The sequence below is a fragment of the Anabrus simplex genome, chromosome 11 (genome assembly GCF_040414725.1).
Source record: "Anabrus simplex isolate iqAnaSimp1 chromosome 11, ASM4041472v1, whole genome shotgun sequence".
NCBI lineage: Eukaryota > Metazoa > Arthropoda > Insecta > Orthoptera > Tettigoniidae > Anabrus > Anabrus simplex.
Genome location: NC_090275.1, coordinates 28,783,417 through 28,804,905, shown reverse-complemented (window position 1 = coordinate 28,804,905; position 21,489 = coordinate 28,783,417). Strand labels below are relative to the sequence as shown.

At 41.1% G+C, this 21,489-nt stretch overlaps 1 protein-coding gene across 2 annotated transcripts in view; it reads right to left on the bottom strand.

Annotated features, from left to right (window-relative positions):
* Positions 1–864: 864 nt before the first annotated feature.
* The window catches only part of LOC136883053 (uncharacterized), a 62,973-nt gene continuing 42,348 nt past the window's right edge, over positions 865–21,489 (bottom strand). Inside the window, exons 3-6 of one of the 2 annotated variants that reach the window (XM_067155195.2) lie at positions 15,769–15,847; positions 11,621–11,703; positions 11,390–11,543; positions 865–1,203 (exon numbers count right to left, since the gene is read on the bottom strand). In XM_067155195.2, coding sequence (XP_067011296.1) covers positions 1,136–1,203; positions 11,390–11,543; positions 11,621–11,703; positions 15,769–15,847 — 384 coding nt within the window. In that variant the 3' untranslated portion in view covers positions 865–1,135. Of the gene's footprint in view, positions 1,204–11,083; positions 11,201–11,389; positions 11,544–11,620; positions 11,704–15,768; positions 15,848–21,489 lie in introns of those variants that run through there. The other variant, XM_067155196.2, reaches the window with a different exon arrangement.

Sequence of the window (21,489 nt, the reverse complement as noted above, 5' to 3'; positions counted from 1 at the left end):
TGCAGAAATAGTGAACAGTGGACGTTATTTGAGCATGCATCGCAATTATTTCCTTCCGCAGCTTCTTGTTACTGTATTGCCTTTCATTGCGCAGTGGTTCATGCAAGATGGAGCAAGGCCACTTAATGCAAACATAATGTTCGATTTTTTACACGAGCTTTTCAACTTGCGGGTTATTTCACTCAGGTTTCAAAGTCGTTTCAATGACGGACAATTTTGGCCCCCCAATAGTCCAGACCTCAATCCACGTGACTTTTTTTCTTTAGGATACCTGAAGGAAAAGATTTTTCCGACACGTCCACATGATTTAATGGAACTCAGAAGACTTATTCTTCAAGCTTGCAGTGAAATCACGGAAGTTATGTGCCGTAAGGTAATCGCTAACATCAGTGTTCGTTTGGAGTACGTTAGAAACCGAAACGTTGGCCATATTGAACATACGTTGAGTTACAACAATTCTCCATCTGTGGGTCAGTGGTAAAGTGTCGGCCTCCAGAACCCAAGATACCGGGTTCAAACCCAGCAGAGGTAGTCGGATTTTTGAAGGGCGGAAGGAAGTCCATTCGACAGTCCATGTCGTACGATGTCGGCATGTAAAAGATCTCTGGTGACACATTTGGTGTTTACCCAAAAGGATTAATTAAATCTCAGCCATAGACTTCGAAGAGAGTTTCAGTTTACTCGGTCTGCCATCTAGTAGGCCCAGAGTAAAACAGAACGTCGAAATTGACGAGCAGACAGCCAGATGGCGTCTCACTGAAATGTGTGCACATGGTAGCTGAAGCCATGCGATTATTATTATTAGTATTATTATTATTATTATTATTATTATTATTATTATTATTATTATTATTATTATTATTATTATTATTATTATTATTCATAAAGTGTTTTTCATTATTGTGTATGTTTCTTTGAGTCTGTATTGGCATTAAAGTTTTCATTCAACAACAAAATGGTGACTCATTTCGTGCACCTTCCTGTATGTCAAAAATGACGAAGATCCGAACCATCAAGTGAATCGCCTAAATATTAGCATGTAATAAAATTAATAAGCATAATTATCACAGTCAAGCAAGAAGTCTTCTCGTGTTAGTAACGTTCGTTCTCGAAGAAGAAGTTCCGTGGTATTCAGTTAAGGTGATCTCAAGGCGAGCTTCTGATGGAGACTGGCTACCACCACCACGAAGTAGCCCGGTAGAACTGTTAACAGATAAGAAACATGTTTACTGGCAAAACAAGTGTTTAAGAATAAATGCAATAAATACATAACATTAACATATTAATAAATTAACAGGCCGTAAAGGAAATCAAAGCGGAATTTGGAAAGGGAATCACTGTCCAAGGAGAGAAAATCAAAACCCTGAGATTTGTCGATATTGTTATTTATCTGAGACTGCAGAAGATCTAGAGAAATTCTTGAATGGTATAGACCAGGGCCTCTAAAACGCCTTAAAATCTCACGCGTGCAAACTGAGGCTCAGAGTTCCTGTGCGCAGTGCATCGATCCCACTCGGCTCTGCTCGGACCAACTCTTCGTCTCTGGGCTACTCGGCTTAGCTCGTCTCAACTCGGCTCGGATTTGGAGGAGGAAGAGGGAGACAGGCGTGGAGAAAGAGAGAGACAGCGCTATTGCTCCAAATCGTGGAGTGGGGTTCTGCACTCTGGTCAACCAAGCGAAGTCATCTTTTGCACCGTGCACAGTGCATGCACCACCCTGAGAGGCCCTGGATAGACGGAGTCTTGGGTAAGAAATACACGATTAAAATAAATGTCCAAAACAAAAGTAAAGGAGTGCAGTCGAATGAAGTCAGGTGATGCAGGAAATATTCGATTAGGAAATGAAGTCTTAAAGAAAGTAGATGAATAATGTTACTTGGGTAATAAAATAACTAACGATGAGTAAGTAAGGAGGTCATAAAATTTAGACTACCACACGAAAGGAAGACCTTTCTTAAGAAAATAAATGTGCTCATTTCGAACACTGATATAGGAATTAGAAAGGTGTTTTTGAAAAACTTCACCTGGAGCGTGGCACTGTATGGAGGTGAAACGTGGACGATAACTAGCTCAGAAAAAAAGAGAATAGAAGCTTTTGAAATGTGGCGTTACAGAAGAATGCTGAAGGTGAGATGGATAAATCGAATCGCGAATGAAGAGATACTGAATTGAATTGGTGAGAAGAGATCGATTTGGCTAAATTTGACGAGAAGAGACAGAATGATAGGACACATCTTAAGACACCCAGGACTTGTTCAGTTGGTTTTTGACGGAGAAGTTGTTAGTGTTGGTAATGAAATGAAATGGCGTATGGCTTTTAGTGCCGGGAGTGTCCGAAGACATGTTCGGCTCCCCAGGTACAGGTCTTTTGATTTGACCCCCGTAGGCGACCTGCGCGTCGTGATGAGGATGAAATAATGATGCAGACGACACATACACCCAGCCCCCGTGCCATATAAATTAACCAATGATGGTTCAAATTCCCGACCCTGCCGGGAATCGAACCCGGGACCCCTGTGACCAAAGGCCAGCACGCTAACCATTTAGCCATGGAGCCGGACATTACTGTCGGTGATGGCACGTTTAAGTTAATGAAATATCATATAAATAATTTATTAGAATTCAATGCACTGAATCAGAACTCCTCCCCCTCCTCCTTTCCCCTTATCTAGCTCCTGCCGTGTCGGAGCATTTATGACATTTCTCCCCCTTCACATCTCTGGCTTGAGTTCTACCCTCCTCCCTACTTGTTCTTGCCATCCCTTGTGTTCGAAATTTCCGGTGAAGTCAGCAATTTCACTAATGTCAGCAAAACAAAAGAAGTTTGGTAATCTTGACAGAATATCTTGTCTTTATCTCAAGGACTCTTAAGTCAATTAGGATCATAACAATTATCACTACTTATCAGTCGGCTCGCCAGTTGCTACAGCATTTCTTTTACGTTAATATTATCATTTCCTTGAAGAAGGAGCGATCGATAGTCCATCTAGTCCACTCACACTTTGATTTTGGACATTCCTTTCGATATCTACCACTTGACACACCTCCATGTCTGAGGTAATTGTTATAACGCTCGTTCATTTCTGATGTAACCATTTCGACATTCCTTTAGATATTGTGATCAATTAAAGACTTTCGCCTTGTTTTCTTGACACAGCATAAGCGCAAAAGCCCTTCAGGGGAGGAATGAAAACATTTAGTGGCAGTGAATGAATGTTCTTCAGCACTGAGGTGTTTTCTTTGAGTATCCAAAGAAACTCAACATAGTTCACAAAACGCTTTTAGGAAATGAACATTGCTTCGCACTTTTCTGTGCAGAGTTTTTTTTTCAATAGCCCACAATAGCACAAGCAAGGAAGAGCTTTCTTAAGAAAATTTGCTCACTTCAAACATTGATTTAGGAATTAGAAAGATGTTTTTGAAGACCTTCGTGTGGAGCGTGGCATTGTATGGAAGTGAAACATGGACGATAACTAGCTAAGAAAGAAAGAGAATAGAAGCTTTGGAAATGTGGTGTTACAGAAGAATGCTGAAGGTGAGATGGATAGATCGAATCACAAATGAAGAGATATTGAATCGAATTGGTGAGAGGAGATCGATTCGGCTAAATTTGACGAGAAGAAGAATGTTAGAATGATAGGACACATCTTAAGACACCCAGGACTTGTTTAGTTGGTTTTTGACGGAGAAGGGGTAGGGGTAGACCAAAGTATGAACATGATAAGCAGATTAGAGCAGATGTAGGATGCAGTAGTTACGTAGTGCACCCGCCCACCTCCTGAGTCCCAGACTAGCATTTATCTCAGGGGTGATCAGTTCGAAAATGATAAAAAAAAATTGTGTAAAGAAAATCAAAAAAATATATATCGGCGCATCAAATGAACACAGGGATGAACGGGGCATGAAAATTTAAGGTTACGGGGAACGACTCATTCATGGATACAAATTTCTGACTCCACAGTAGGACTGGGAAGTGACAACTTAAATTCCATGGGCATACTGGACTAACTACAATGAAAAGATATGGAAGCTGTTTCCTATTGAAATTGCAATGAGGAGCAATTTATTAACTTATTTTGCATACTACACATGATGACAAATTTACATTGGGACACTTTTAATCCTGAAAAATAAATGACATAATATTTGGATTTTACCTCATTACTCTGGTAGTGTAAAACACCTGGTGAATTCGTCCCAATTGGGTACTGGGGATCGAATTCACATCCGTATGATTGGACGTTTCACCGCTGGAGATCTTCTTTCGGCGACGAAGGCACGACAGTAACTTTTTACTGTCGTCTCCTCGTTCCGTTTGGACATGAGACACTTCCGGTATGTACATTCTGGTGAGCCGGACACCCACCGTAGAAAATGTTATCGCCTCGAAAAAACGGGAATTTATAATACGGACAAACTCTAGCCTATTATTTCCAGATTCACAAACACACCAGGTAGAGTTCATTAACTCAAAAGCTACTTTAATATTTACACTTGTCAATACGACAAGACGTACGGAAAGGTTCATTACTCTGCTCTGACCCTGCAAACATGTGCCGTCCGTGGGTTATTTACGTATCTACCGCTATCTCCCCGTGAAAACCCAACATGTGGTTCAGAGCAGTTCGACACAGGATGACTGTCCCTAGCATATCCTCCTATTCTTATTAGATAATATCATTACCATTCTTTATCTGATCATTAGCATATACTTTGACTACCATCAATTAATTTTATCATTATCATTAATTTCAATTATAATCCGGTATTTGATTATTATCATTTGTCATCCGGGATGATTATATGCCAACCCTTGCCGACGTTTCAAACGAAGGTTAGTTCTTACTCCTAATTTATCCGCACAATATAATGATCAGCTTCCTCATAAATATTTTTATTATTATTATTATTACTATTATTATTATTATTAGTGGAAATCGTGATTATCGTAACCCGTAATCATCCTTTCTATAATACTTCAACTTCTCGCTCTTATTAATTTCATCAAAAAAATTTTTAAAAAAAGTACCTTCATTGGTTATTCTTCTTCTCCTTCTTCAAATATTTTATTTATTATTATTATTAGTTAAAAATCTCAAATCCTTCATTTCATCTCCCAACATCATTATTATGTCCAAATATAAAAAAAAGTAAATTCTTCAAAAACAACAAAAAAAAGTAGCTTAGTTTTATTTATTATTATTATTTAAAAAAAACTTAAATTCGCCTGTTACACGGTAGTTCACTCTTAATATGTTTAACGCATAACCCCTTTTTACAATTTCGATTTATCTTGGCACTAAGCACTCGATTTAAGACAAGATTCACTTGGAGTATGATTATTGTTATTATTATTATTAAAAATGGAAAGATGATATTTTAATATCCACTCTTTATAATTTAGTCACATATGTTAAATCCCGTTATGAACCACTAAGATCTGCTTTATATCGGTCGGGACAACACGGTATTCGGGACCGTACCTTCAACTTCGTACTGCCGTTAATTTTATATGGGGACACCTGTCCTCCCAAGACACATCTCACAACCTATGGCACATCGCGGCTGGGCAAATACCTCCAATGCCGGCGATTGCTAAACTATTCCTTCAAATTTGAAGTCCATTTCCTTTCATCGGAACTCTTCAAACATTTAATTCATAAAATAATCCTCGGTGCGTGGATTCTACCACTAATAACACCGGCATATGCATTTATATCATCTTAGGCCTTGAGATTCATCTATTTCATCATCACAAACAATACGGCTCAATTTATTTCACGCCGGATATTCGTCCCTCATGACTTCCAACTCTAAATATGGGCTCAAATCATTCTGGGCTTTTAACATATCGTGACCATTCTCATTCACGTGCCTATATCGCTTTTAAACAAAATTTTAATGGTTAAATTAAAGTCCAAAAACGTAAAATCAAAAATTTACGTAAAATCAAACTGACTACGCGAATGAAAGTCTTTAACGCTACATGTCATCTCCACTTTGATTATTATATTTGCACTGGCTAACTCGCGAAGCACCGTCATTATTATTATTATACTTTAACTTGCACACGCCCAAATATTATTATTATTATTATTATTATTATTATTTTACTTTCCTTTGTCGACTCACAAACATGATTATTATTAGTATTTTAATGACCTTCCGTACGCAACACAAATCTTCCATACTCTGGCTCTTTCATAATCTGGCTATCTAATAGAAATTATTCCTAATTAAAATACAAATGATCACCGCAGTGAATGAAATTCAAATAAATGGGTTAGCACAAAAAAAGAATTTAACACTTGAAATGAACTTAATTCAAAGTATTATAAACAGCATGCATTAATTGAAAGAAATATATCCCATATTTACATTATATACAACAAACAATTACTCAAATTAATTAATCTAACCCATTATTACGTTAATATAAATTAGTTCGTCCGTCTAACAAAAAATAAAAATCATGGACTCGGGAAGCGGACCATGTTAAGTAACCATAATTAATTTACACTGAACCCCGTTTAGTCGCGATAACATCCCCTAAATATCAAAATTGTGTACTCATTCCTATGTAGAATTCCATTGTCTCGTAGCGGAGGAGATATAGGCTTTACGGCCCCATGGTGATTTACACGTCCATCATGTCGCACAATACAAATTTTACACAATAAAACACTTCTGGGTGACTACCCATGATTAATACCTTATTACACTAATTTACACAAGAATACTAATAACAAAAAAAAACCACTTATAGGTGCTCCTAGACCCCTGACACTCGCACAATATACTCTTCATATACGCCCGAAACACACGTCGTGACACATTACGACGAAATGTCGTTCATTTGAACCGGCGCGTATCGCGTCTTCAACCGGCACTTCCTAGTTTATTTTCAAGCCGTCTTGATCATCGCCTAGCTCCTATAATTCCCTGCTCGGATAGTTATTCACCGTCTATCTTGAGGTGTTTACTTCAGGCTCCGCACACTGCCTTCCAAAGGTACTATCGGCGTTCCGTTAGTTAGTTATTATTTAAACACATGACATTCATTAATTTCAACATACAATTGTACTGATTATACACACTCGGTACTATGGATAATTTCACTGTTCGTATTCATTCTCCTAATAATTCACGTACTTTCAGCTCTAATTGACTTCGAATACGTCCCGAGGTACTGACTTACAGAGTCAACGTGTCAGAGTCTCAACTACTTCATTACGACTGACACGACTGGTGACCGATAACGACTGGTGACTGGTAAGAACTGAGAGATGTGAGGTCCGCTCGGTCACAACTGGTGACTTCAAACGACTGAGTACTGGTAGGAACTGCTGTGATGTGAGGTCCGCTACTGGACTTTTATGGACGATCTGATTTCCCGCCGGGGTCATCCGCGGTCACTTCCTGGAGAGGGGGGTTGGTTTCCTAAATTGGCATATGCAGGTGGATTTGGATCTCTTGCTTTATCCTACTTAATACACTGGCGATACACATTCATGTGTCGTATTCTGAACTCCTATCGTTCGGTGATTATGGAAATATCACTTAATTTCTGTCCTCCACCTTTCGCGCGCTAACTCGGCGTCCCTGATGGCGTGCTCATCTCGACCAATGGCGAGATAGCGTGGGTCATTTCCACGAATTCAATACTTGAATTTATTATGATTACAATTAATCAACATGGGAACGATATCACAAAAATCCCCTCTATTCAATTATGTGGTTGGAATAATTTAATTATTGTTATCGGAGAAGCTAACTGGAGTTCACTCTGAGTTTTTCTTATGTTGGTTTATCTGCGGGCCTACGATACATTTTCTCATTGGTCAGGACCGCTTTGGTTAGTTTGAAATCTCTCCCTGTGAAACGTGGCCACACCAAATGCCTCGGGCGTGGACGAAACCCGTACGTCATATTCTCGGTACTGGCGATGCATCTTGCTCGGCCTTGGTCCGAAATATATACTCTTTTACTTCCTTGTAGTAATTATTCTGTTGTTGTGAGCTCTAGATTTTAATCCTCTCATCTTCTGACCAGGAAACCTTCTTCCCCTTAATGACAAGCTTACGGTGGCGCCGGACTGTCGCGATCATGTGGAAATTCTCCCGTCCACACAAAACTGACACTGTATTTATTTAATATTCCAATATATCTGTATTTCTCATATCAAAATCAAATCATGAAACTAGGGCCTATCTCATCAGGGTACAGTAGAAATGAAAAGGTTATCACAGGATAGGGTGACATGGAAAGCTGCATCAAACCAGTCTATGGACTGATGACTCAAACAACAGCCCACAACTTATTCATTCACGAAATTACTCGTTCCACAGAACCACTGATTCCAGCTAAAGACAAAATGAACTCAACACCCAATGTTTTAGCGCGGTATATTTGTGCAGAGGTAAACGGCTTGAACATTTTCTCCGAGCGACATTCCACGCTAGTCTTCTCAGAGTTCCACTTCGTTACTTCATAGTCTAACAAATTATTGTTGAATTTTCCACCATGGTTTATTGCAGGCGAGTGAGAAATTTGCCTACTTTACTAATACCTTTTCACTTTAAATGTTAACATGGAGTGAGGATTTTCGAAGATGAACTTCAGGATTGTTGAACATTTTTCTTGGCTTGGAAAGTTATGTACTTTCTCCCTCTATTTTGCCCCCATCTAGCTTAATCATCCCGTACTAATGTAATCAAGCAAATGTTAATACTGCAAATAGGAATTCTTCGAGTGAACTAGTGGTGATGGTGGTGATTATTGTTGTAAGAGGAAGTACAACTGGACAATCATCCTCTATTAATATGAATCAGAGGGACAAAAGGAAGAGCTCCGACTCTTCGAAGAATGACGGTATCGGCCAAAGGGCCACGAAGGGTGTCAAGATGAGATACTCCGTAGGCCTCGCAAACCTAATACCGTCGGTGTCGGGAAAGAACAAGAGTTGACCAAGAGAGGTCGGATAGGAAAAATGAAAATGAAGAGACTGTCGCAATGTACAGTCAACAAAAAGTACGCGGGTTTATGGGATATGGCGTCGGGGGGGGGGGGGAGCATACGTCAAAACTTGAAGGAAAGCCTACAAAATGTTAAGTTTCTTATGCTCTCTGAGCGAATTTCGACAGAGAGGTAGAGATTCACAGTTTAACAACTAAAGAGCGTTAAAAATATTTGTTCAGATTTTTATTCAATACTGTACACTCGAAATCAGTACAGCCCTCAGAAACACCCAGTACCTGCTTACACACTCTCTCTCATTGGTCACTACCATTAGACGCGTTATCACATGCATACATATGAAGAGTGAGGGGAGGTGGAGGAAACGAAGTACGAAGACATCTGGCATGAACGAAACACGTGGTGGGAGAAGGTGCTTGCATCCCCGCTTGCCCACACGTCCCACTGGCTCGACAATGAAGGGAGGAACCACACACCTCCTTCAAGGCAACAGACGTAATGTGTATGTCAACTCAATGAGGGTCAAATTCTCCAGTTTCTTCGTAATCCTTGTGAGCGAAGTCTGGCTGAAATGTTAGCGGTCTCGACTATGACTTCATTATCAAATGGAATCGCGCTCAACCAATGTAAGAAAGAATGACCCTTATTTTCGTCAATGGAGGCCCTGTTAAATACTACTAATATTACTACTACTACTACTAATAATAATAATAATAATAATAATCCTCAAAAACCAACGTAAAAATAACCTGCCATATATAATTATGATTCTCAGAGACGCAGGGGCGTTCGGAAAACCGTTGCTGTGAAGTTTTTTTTTTTGCTAGGGGCTTTACGTCGCACCGACACAGATAGGTCTTATGGCGACAATGGGATAGGAAAGGCCTAGGAGTTGGAAGGAAGCGGCCGTGGCCTTAATTAAGGTACAGCCCCAGCATTTGCCTGGTGTGAAAATGGGAAACCACGGAAAACCATCTTCAGGGCTGCCGATAGTGGGATTCGAACCTACTATCTCCCGGATGCTGTGAAGTTATTGTCAGCGCTGATCAAACAATTAAATGCTATATATTGGGGTGGGATTACATCGTGCACACTTCATCGCAATTAAATTACAGTTGATTAATTTTTTCCTTGATTAGGAAAAGCTAGCATAGCCAGAATATTTAACCATAGAAACATGTTAATCAGTTCCCAAAAAAATGGGGTTGGGAGTGGCCTCTGAGTGCGCAACGTGGCAAGCCGCACCTCCTGGAAGACGAACACATGTGGCTTTGGTTATTTCTCCTTCATCCTCAGGGTTGGCCAAAATCTTCGCTGAAACGTTACCTGTTTCCTTTCCCACCAGGAATTCTTGTGATCGTGATTGTACAATAAAACATTCGCCAAAGGAACAATATTATACATATATTACAATTAAATAAAAGTACGGCGCGATTATACAATTAAAATCATTTAGTAATTGACTACAGAGCCTCCGTGGCTCAGACGGCAGCGCGTCGGCCTCTCACCGCTGGATACCGTGGTTCAAATCCCGGTCACTCCATGTGAGATTTGTGCTGGATAAAGCGGAGGCAGGACAGGTTTTTCTCCGGGTACTCCGGTTTTCCCTGTCATCTTTAATTCCAGCAACACTCTCCATTATCATTTCATAGCATTTATCACTCATTAATAAATCACCTTGGGAGTGGCGACCCCATTGTAATAACAGCCTATATATGTTTCATTCATCACATCCCTGACCCGGTCAATGACTGGAAAACAGGTTGTAGGTTTTCATTTTTTTCAGTACGGTAATTGACTACACACTAAGAAACCAACGGACACTAAAGAGACTGCCAGACTGACGAATGTGCGCGACAAGCGGGTGAATCATACCTCAGTGTCCATGACCTTGGCAATAAAAGTACACCCCTCCTACCCTTCCTCACAGCACATGCATAGTGTCCACTACTTGCTGTGGCGCTATACAAATACGTTAGAAGCGACGAATGGCATTTTGTGCGTATTTCCGCTAAGAATTTTCTTTAAAAAAAGGGGGGGGGGATGAATTAGTTTATAAGACAACATGGGATATAAACATTGCTTTATTTAATTATTCCTATTTTCAGCCAGTTAAAATGGAATAAAAATGGAATATTTGCTCTACAAATTGCGGGGGCGACTGCCCCACCCTCTCGTCTCCCCTAATAGCCGCTACTGCAGTGGTTGCCCTTTTAGTCTCCACCTACAACAGACAGGGGATACCGAGGATGTATTCTGCCGCTCTCGCCCACAGGGGGAGAATCCACCACATCCATCGGACATAAATCAATGACGTCACTGATAAAATTCAGCGCACATTTTGTGACGAGTTTAAAAAACACGCCCTTTCTTTACAGCTACACCAAAGATAAAGCAAAAAGAATTTACATACTTGTCATGTTGAGCGCCACGAGGAAGACAGCTGATCCCAACAGGAAGGCTCCCTCCAGGAAAAGCAAGACGGCTCCCACTATTCCGCAGCCCAACCACAGCACTATGTAGAGGACCATCAGTACCAACCATGGCATCAGCAGTCCGCGCACCATCTGATCACAATATCATTACTGTAGCACCGTCACAAGCCTCATGGCGACAACAATAAAGACTGTGGTGTTTGTCCTACCTTGAGAGTGCCTATGAGCATCAGTATACTGACGAAAGTCAGCACACCTGCTGTCGTCCAGGCAGCGATCTTGAACACCGGCACTGCAACACCAATACAAAGTTCTAAGCTTAAGCGGAATTACTGGCTACCTTGAAAGAAACATGCATTTCAGTAGGTAAAATGTATGGAAAATGAGAAATTGCCATTCGATTTTAAAAAAAAGTAGTGTTTCAGCATGGTATAAAGAACAAGTGCTGAAAAATATGGAAAGCACCGCACCGTGACTGTGTTACAGGCATGTTTATTTGACGTCCTTTACGCTGCGTGCATACCATTTTCGACGTTCTGTTTCACTCTGCCAGATAGATGACAATTCTGTTGAATGACCTATGGTTGAGTTGTAATTAACTATGTCGGGTAAATATGTGCTCACTGCTCAAAAAATTAGTCATCCCTGGAGAAATCATTACAAGCAAATTTAATACCGTGTAACTCCTCCTCTGGACTCGATAATCGCCTGGATTCGGTTAGGAAGTGAGTCCACAAAATTGTACAAGTACGTCGCATCCCGGTTAAGCTACTCGCTGAGGATTTGATCGCGCAATTCCATCAAATTGCGGGGATGTTGATGTTGGCGTTTTATCCACCGTTCCAACATGTCCCATAGATTTTCAATGGGGGGTCAAGTCAGGCGATTTTCCAGACCAATCGAGATGTAATAGGTTGGGGACTGTTCACAAAACCAGTCACATAATGCGTCCAGCCCGATGAACTTGGCTGTTCTCATCCTGAAAATTCCGGGTATCAATAGCACACTCATCATGCAGATGTTGACTGAAAGGCAACACCTGATCATCCAGAATGTTTAAATAAACATGCTGGATTATGTCAGTGGTCACCTCGGTGAACGGGCTCAATCCGTGATACGAAATATACCCCTAAAACATCACAGACCCACCTCCGGCTAGAACCTGACCTTACACACATCCAGGATTAAATGCTTCATTTGAGTTTCGGTGCACTCGATATGCCTCATTGGAATACAGGCAAAAACGTGATTCGTCAGACCACATTACGTTCCACCAGTCAGCAACGGCCTTTTGCGAGGTGACCGACTTCAAATGTTCATTGCATGCAGTTCCGGTCGCAATGTTCTTTCGCTAACAGGTTGGGATGGTCCTTTATTCACTGACTGCAACAATTCTGTCGGGTTTGGAAGCGATTTTGATTCACAAGCCGTGAAACGCGTCTCCGGTCCCTCTCAGTCAGGATCTTTTTCTGACCACAATTCTGACGTGTTTCGTGGCCACATGTAGTAAACTACTGCTTGGAGACACGCTGAACAGTCCACTGCGGAACACCAACCGTAAGGCCATGGGCATGGCCAAACAGATTGCCCCTTTCTGCCACATCCTTACATCGGCCAATGTTGACGCGCACTGTCCGCTTGAAGCATCAATGTCTCGCTGATTGCTACTGCCTTATGCTCACGTAGAGGCAGTGCGCGTGTGGTTGAGCACGGGAGTCGTTCGTTGCGCCGTCTGTACAGGCTTAACGATCCGTCTGTGCGTGCGCACTAGGGTAGGCCTAACTATTTTTTGTCCGGTGAGCTTACAATGTGCACAACATTCCACCATACCTAAGAAGAAAACAAGCGCCGCTGATGGAAGCTAAGAAGACCTGCCACCCCAACAAGAATCCTTCCATCCGTCCCAACAATGACTTCGATCGAGGAGCCTAGTCTGTGCCACTGCAGGTACACTCATTGCGGATGGGCCTGATTTAAATTAAAGCTGGAAGAATGAGTACTCCACAGAAACATTGGAGGACGAGCCCAGTCCTTAGATCCTAAAAATAAGCCAGTGGATTTTGACCTCTCAAGAGAGTTTTGGTGCCGCCTCGACAGGTTTATGACTGGACATGGCTGCTGAAAGTACAGTACATCGGGCACATGTGGGGCTGGACCAACTCAACAGTGTTCGACCGTAGTCTGGAGGAGCAGAACATCTCATACAGCGCTGCTTTCTGCATTATTACCCTGAAAGCCCTAACGACCTGTGAATTGTTTATTTATTTTCCTTAAATTGTACATGTACAATCTAGGGGGTGGTAGCTGGAGAAAGGACAAGCCCCACATAGTTTATGATAATTTCAAAGAATTTGGAAATTTATTGAACATCTCACTTGGTAAATTAATTATTCCAATCCCTAACTCCTAACCATATAAACGAATATTGCCTCAATTTGTTCTCTTGATTTCCAACTTTATCTTCATACTGTGATCTTTCCTACTTTTAAAAACATCACTCAAACTTATTCGTCTACTAATGTCATTCCACGCCATCTCGCCACTGACCACTTAGAGGATGTTCCCGGGTTCTTTACATTTCGGTTTACAGACACACACGCAAAACCCGCACAATTAAATGTCACAACAGCCCTTTTGACTGCTGGCATGTATGTGTGTGTGTGTGTGTGTGTGTGTGTGTGAGAGAGAGAGAGAGAGAGGCAGAGAGAGAGAGATTACCTCAACTCTGCATGCAAAACACATCTGATTGGTCAAATACCTGTTCAAGGACATCCAAGGTCATTCTTATTTCTACAGTGGCGCTTATGCCGGCTTTCCCTTCCATGTTATAAGTTAACGCTATAACGACGCAGTCTCCGTGCGTATAGGAATGTGCTGCTGTGGGTGGATACTTTTAGAACTTATATAGAGGCATGAGCTATCAACAATCATTGATCGTAATGAGCTTGGAGTGCATTTTATAGTCCTGTCTTTAGATTATTATTTTTTAATGCCATAACGTTCCGGCAGAACTATGTGGTTATTGTTTGGTGCATTAACATGTACTGTAATACAGAGTTTTCTTTCACGATCTAGCAGTAAATCGCAAGAAGTAACTCGGTTTAAATATGATAAATAATACAAAATAACGATGCCAAAATATAAATATTATATGCCAGAAAACTGAATATTAATGAGGCGCATTATAGTTCAAGTTTCATTATGATACAGGTTCTCCACCAATCACAGTTCAGATTTTCATTATGATACAACTGCTGGACCAATTAGGTAAGGATAGCATCGCAAGTGCACTCAACACACTAGCTTCGCACTTGTTTCCAAAATCAAACATGTCGGACACACATATTAATATCAATGCACCTTCTACTTCCAATATTCCACAACCACACGGCACATTCCCGCCTTCACTTCACCAACTGTACAATAAACAATTTTTATTTGAAATAAAGGTAGGTAATGATGACCTCCTATCAAAGCTTTGAAAACACATGACATTGTCAAGGTCTCTGATCCACTCACGGAAAATCAATAACGCAGCCCATGCTCTCTGCACTCTGTTCAGTAAATTCAACGCTGCTATGAATGGTGTGATGAATGCATTTCAGTGGGCTTGGCTGACTGATAGGTAATATCATCTTCTGGCTCAACGAGGAAAGCAACGGGAAACTACATCACTCCTCATTTTCCTAGTACGCCTCTTGAGTGATGCCTAGGTCATCTATGGCAGAGCTGTTGAGGATCCAACCAACCTTTGGGCTGAGGCCTGAAAAAAAACACACACACACACACACACACACACACACACACACACACACACACACACACACACACACACACACACACACACACACACACACACACACACACACACACACACACACACACACACACACACACACACACACACACACACACACACACACACACACACACACACACACACACACACACACACACACACACACACACACACACACACACACACACACACACACACACACACACACACACACACACACACACACACACACACACACACACACACACACACACACACACACAGAGCTGTTATATAAAACACTCTGAAGGCCCACTGGTATTATTTAGCCAGCCATTGCAACACGCGTTGAGACTACAGCAGATTGCGCGGCGACACACGATAACTTACAATGCTCGCCACACGCAGCGCAGCGGTGCATTTCTCCCATTAACGCACGGAGCCTTAAAGTGCTCTTTCCATTAAAGGCGTGGCAATTAATTGCAACTCCCTGTTCTAGACTACGACGGAAGATTTTTGTGTGAGAGTTTGTAAAATAGATTTAGATAATATAGATTAGTATCACGAAGCTGATCTCACCTGATCCTTCTATGCTGCGCATGCGTGACGGAGCCATGTCCCATGAGAAAGGTGTCACTGCGAGGAAAGCCGAATTCATCTGCAAGAAAGAACAATGTTTTAAAATATTTAGTTTTATAACATCTGTGTAATTTTTTATCCTTTTATTTTTGTACCTCTGTTTTATGTGTAACGTATTTACGCGAATAATCCCCGCACCCTAAATTTAGGAAGGGTGATTATGAAAATATGCCAACATTGACACAAATAAAACCCACACCCCAATTTCGTGCCTATTTTTTTTTAAACATATGCGGGTATTATTCGCGTAAATACGGTATATCTTGTTTCTCAGTAATACTTAAACTGAAGATGACCTCTAGTAAGCTCGAAACATGTTCTTTTATAATGTAAGGTTTTAGACAAACCATTTGCAGTGGTAAGGACTTTGTACCGGATAAATGGAAAAAAGTATGCTTGTAATTCATTTCAACAATTATCTTCATAGTCAAGTCAGTGCGGAACCGTTAATGAAAGTTATTACATGTAACAGGTGGAGTCGTGCTGCTCCGCAACATTCGTTATACATTGGTCAGATAACTCGCCTTGATGTGCCTGTCGTAGTTTTATTGTTTTGCCTGTCCTTTTCAATCGTTTTATAAACATTTAACACGGGTACATTATATTCTTCTTCCTTTATTCTGCCCGAAGGCAGGTCCGAACCTCCGCAGAGGTATTCCTGAGCCGGAGTTTACGTGCGGTAGGGTGGCCAGTTCCTTTCCGCTCCTCCATTCCCTTTTACCCCCCACCAACAGCGCGTGGCAACCCATCCAACTCCTGACCACGCCCAATGTTGCTTAACTTCGTAGATCTCACGGGATCCGGTGTTTCAACACGGCTACGGCCGTTGGCCGGGTACATAATAACTGATTCATTCGTAACGTAGTTTATAACGCTTCTTTCCACACAGTATTCACTGTGCTTCGACCATTCGGGCGAATTTGGATCTTAATTTTTTTTTGTTGCTAGTTGCTGTTACGTCGCACCGACACAGATAGGTCTTATGGCGACGATGGAACAGGGAAGGGCTAGAAGTGGGAAGGAAGCGGCCGTAGCCTTAATTAAGGTACAAACCCAGCATTTGCCTGGTGTGAAAATGGGAAACCACGGAAAACCATTTTCAGGGCTGCCGACACTGGGGTTCGAACCTACTATCTCCCGAATACTGGATACTGGCCGCACTTAAGCTACTGGAGCTATCGAGCTCGGTCTTAACATTTTCAAACGATCTTGCCCGAGATAGCGCAACATACAATTGGCCGTGAATGAATACTAGTTCGGGTAAGTAGACACCAACTTTTTCAAGAGTTTGACCCTGCGCTTTATTTATGATCATACAGAAGGCTAGTTGACTTGAGACCTCCCCGTCTGTGCATAAGTTACTTGGAAAGTTCTGCCATCTGTTGAGTATATTTTTTGCTATTTTGCTTAACGTCGCACCGACACAGATATGTCGTATGGCGACGATGGGATAGGAAAGGTCTAGGAAGTGGAAGGAAGCGGAGGTACAGCCCAGGCATTTGCCTGGTGTGAAAATGGGAAACCACGGAAAACCATCTTCAGGGCTGCCGACAGTGGGGCTCGAACCCGCTATCTCCCGATTACTGGATAGTGGCCGCACTTAAGCGACTGCAGCTATCGAGCTCGGTGTTGAGTATATTAAGAAGCTGGGTAACGTCAGAGAATCAAGGAGTATATAGCACATAACAATATTCTTCCATGATCAGAGGAAGTGTATACTCGGGCATGACAGGTAGTAATCAAACAATGCTGCAAGCAATGGCATTACTAAGGATGAAAATCACAAGATTAGATCAGAATATCAATGGAAGTGTTAGTCGCTTGGCAACCTGCTAGATACAGAATCTGTTGCGGGTTAGGGTAATGCCTGTTGCTCACGGTAAAATTTTCTGTCAAATTGATTGTACAATAATTTAATTTTATAAAATTTCTGTTGCTCACGGTCAAATTCAAGTTTTATAAAACCGTTGATAAAACATTTCATAAAATAGGACATGTTCTATTCCGTAAAATTAATTTTACGAAACGAACCAATCAGCGAAGCTGACATCACGATGATGCTGGCGCTACGTCGTGAGAAGATTGCGAAGCTCTATAGTAAACAAACACTTCTTTCTAAAATGGCAGGATCCGGGTGGACTAAGGAAACTGTTAGTGTTTTACTGACGAATACCAGAAATATCCTTGTTTGTACGAAGTTAAAATGCCACTTTACCACAGCAGAAACGCAAGAAGAGAGGCAAAAAATACAATCGCCGAATTCCTATATGAATACTGGTCTTCTACGTTAACTAATTTTCGACCAAGAACAGCAATCCTCTACCTACTTCTCTTCTTTTGATCCAGTCCTGAGTCCAGCATTTTTTGGCATTTCTTTTCTTCTTTTTTTTTTTTTACCACTGTACAACATATAATTGCAGCTAAAGCAGCAACTTTTGCTTTGTTTGTTGGAGCCATACTCTCAAACACATTGTAAGTTGAACAGCTGATTCTTGGTTTAAAATTTTATCGATAGATAGCAGCACATACACATCTTAGTTCAAAAGTAGGTTCATAGATGGCCATCCTGATGTTTCGACGGATTTTATAAAATCATTTTACCGTGAGCAACACAACTTGTTTTCACCAAATTTTTATAAAATTAATTGTACAACAAATTTTACGAAACATTTTACCGTAAGCAATAGGCATAAGCCTTCGCCTGCAATATTATTGGAGTGATCATTTAATGATTTTATTTTATGATTAAACAAAGTTGCCTGAACTTGGAGACCTATCAGTGTCTCATGATACACCGGCAGGTAATTTCGGAGAGAATAAAACAGAAATGAAGCAAATCAGTCCAGTAGAACGGACGGACGATTTGATATATAGATAGCTATGCTGCTAATAGAAAACATCGACGTCCGCACAGATGGGAAGGTATCAAGTTGACTAGCCTTCTGCAATCTCGCTACGAAGAAAAATTCTCCCTTTTTATTTATTTCTTTTCTCCTGTTATTGCATCCTTTTTTATCTTTCCTCTCCCTCTCTCGAGCACCGTACCACACCCGGCGTCGGCGCCCGTGTAGTAGCATGATAATAAGTCAACATGGTTTTTGTTTTATCAACACTAATGCGTAGTCCAACTTTTCCACTTTCGGTGTCCAAGCTGTTAGTCATGTCTTGAAGAATGGTATACACGACATACTTCTGCAGCGCAATAATCCGCCAAAAGATGTGGGATATCTACTAATGTCTTATTTTCTCCTTGTCCTTTTATCTTCCACTTCCTTCCTAGCGTTTATCGCCCACTGGTACCGGATATTTGCGGTCAAGGAGACTTGCGGTCACTGTGCCTACTAACAGAAATTCTCTAGCAGGAGCTGTGTCTTATTAGCTTAATCTCGAGGTACCCCGCTAACCTGCTCGCTCACTTCGAGAACAACATTTTTCTCTCGCACATTATTGTAGAAAAACAATGTCTTAAAATTGACGCATCATTGAAACACGTTTAAAAAGGGCATTGTTTGTGTTCCACCTGCGATAAAAAAATATTAAAATATAAATTACACATTTCAAACCTACATGATCTAATGCGAATTGAAAGAAGGAAAATGATGGTGTTTTTGAATGTTCTGTAAGTCTATTGCTTATTTCATAAACGACTTCCAAACTTGAGTACACATATAATATTTTGGTCGACAAGAGTATAACCTCACTTTTCCGGCGGCAGATACCTCTTGCACTTCGACCAACACAACCGGGGCTCAAATCTCCGTGACCGCAAATGTCCGCACACCGTGCAGGATCCGTCTGCTGGCGCCTTGACTTCCATTTTTGACCATTGGCTGCGTCTTGAATGCTAAATACTACCATGGTAATGACGTCAAGTAGTGTGTGAAGTCAGGGCTTTCTTGGTGGTCCTCGCGGTCGGTGGTCAGCAAGTGTTCAGAACGAGTGCTCTTCTTGAAACCGAATTGCTGTCGCTACGCAGTACATAGCCGATTTCTTTGGATCACACTGTAGCAGATCAGTTCAATTATTGTCTGGATTTCTGTTAGTTTTTTAGTTTGGTCGTTTGTTTATTAATGTTGAAAACATTTCTTAGCAGACAAAGTAGGGGTCCTCATACTACGAAAACAAAAAACCCGTATAATTAAGCAATTTCCTCAATTGTGCCAAAAGTTGAAGGGCTAAAGGGACCGGAAAAGTTTCAAATTTTGAGTCTTGGATAGCTCTATCAAACTGAAAGAACACATTTCGAAAATCATTTCCGGCCTAAATGCAGTTCCGAAAGAAAACAGCCTAAAATCGCTTGTTTCTTTACTCGTTATAAGTTTTATTCAAATCCTAGCCAAATTAACTTAATTTTTTCTGTAATTTGTTCCTTGGTTCAATACCCTTAGGCGTTTTTCGATTTTTGAAAAATGTCCACACCGAATGTAGGTGTAAGGACTTAAGTGAAACTCTGCATTGACTCACATTAGCGCTCGTAGTGGTAGAAAAAGACAAACTGCTAATCTAATCAACCAGACGACAATTTAAGAAGGGAATCTCAGGGAATCTGCCACCCGAGGGACAGCTCAAAATGCAGATCAATGGTGATTGATTGATTGATTGATTGATTGATTGATTGATTGATTGATTGATTGATTGATTGATTGATTGATTGGTTGATTGATTGATTCATATTGCTACACCACAGAACACTAACAAAATAATATATAGCCCAGTGTATATCCCGGCACTCCCTGAATTTAAATGTCGTGTTTCGAAAAATTCGGTTGAGCAGTTTTCCTCTGATGTCGCCACAAACAAACAAACAAACAAACAAACAAACAAACAAACAAACAAACAAACAAACAAACAAACAAACAAAAATCCACGGTGATAGCCCTTCAGGCAAGCAACTCAATGTTGAAAACATCCTAGGGATATGAGCCACGAATTTTAGGTAAATAAAATATAATAAAGAATATATTCTTTATTTATTCCTAAAATTACAATCCTCATTTTAATAATCGTTATCCTGTCCATTAGATTAGCAGTTTGCCCTTTTCTACCACTACGAGCACTAATGTGAGTCAATGCATTGTTTCACTTAAGCACCTCTAAGAGTGCTGATGTGAGCCAATGCAGAGTTTCACCACTTAAGCACCTCTAAGAGCGCTGATGTGAGTCAATGCATTGTTTCACTTCAGCACCACTAAGAGCGCTGATGTGAGTCAATGCATTGTTTCACTTAAGCACCACTAAGAGCGCTGATGTGAGTCAATGCATTGTTTCACTTAAGCACCACTACGAGCGCTAATGTGAGTCAATGCATTGTTTCGCTTAAGCACCTCTAAGAGCGCTGATGTGAGCCAATGCAGAGTTTCACCACTTAAGCACCTCTAAGAGCGCTGATGTGAGTCAATGCAGAGTTTCACTTAAGCACATCTAAGAGCGCTGATGTGAGCCAATGCAGAGTTTCACTTAAGCACCTCAAAGAGCGCTGATGTGAGCCAATGCAGAGTTTCACTTAAGCACCTCAAAGAGCGCTGATGTGAGCCAATGCAGAGTTTCACTTAAGCACCTCAAAGAGCGCTGATGTGAGTCAATGCAGAGTTTCACTTAAGCACCACTACGAGCGCTGATGTGTGCTAATGCAGAGTTTCACTTAAGCACCACTACGAGCGC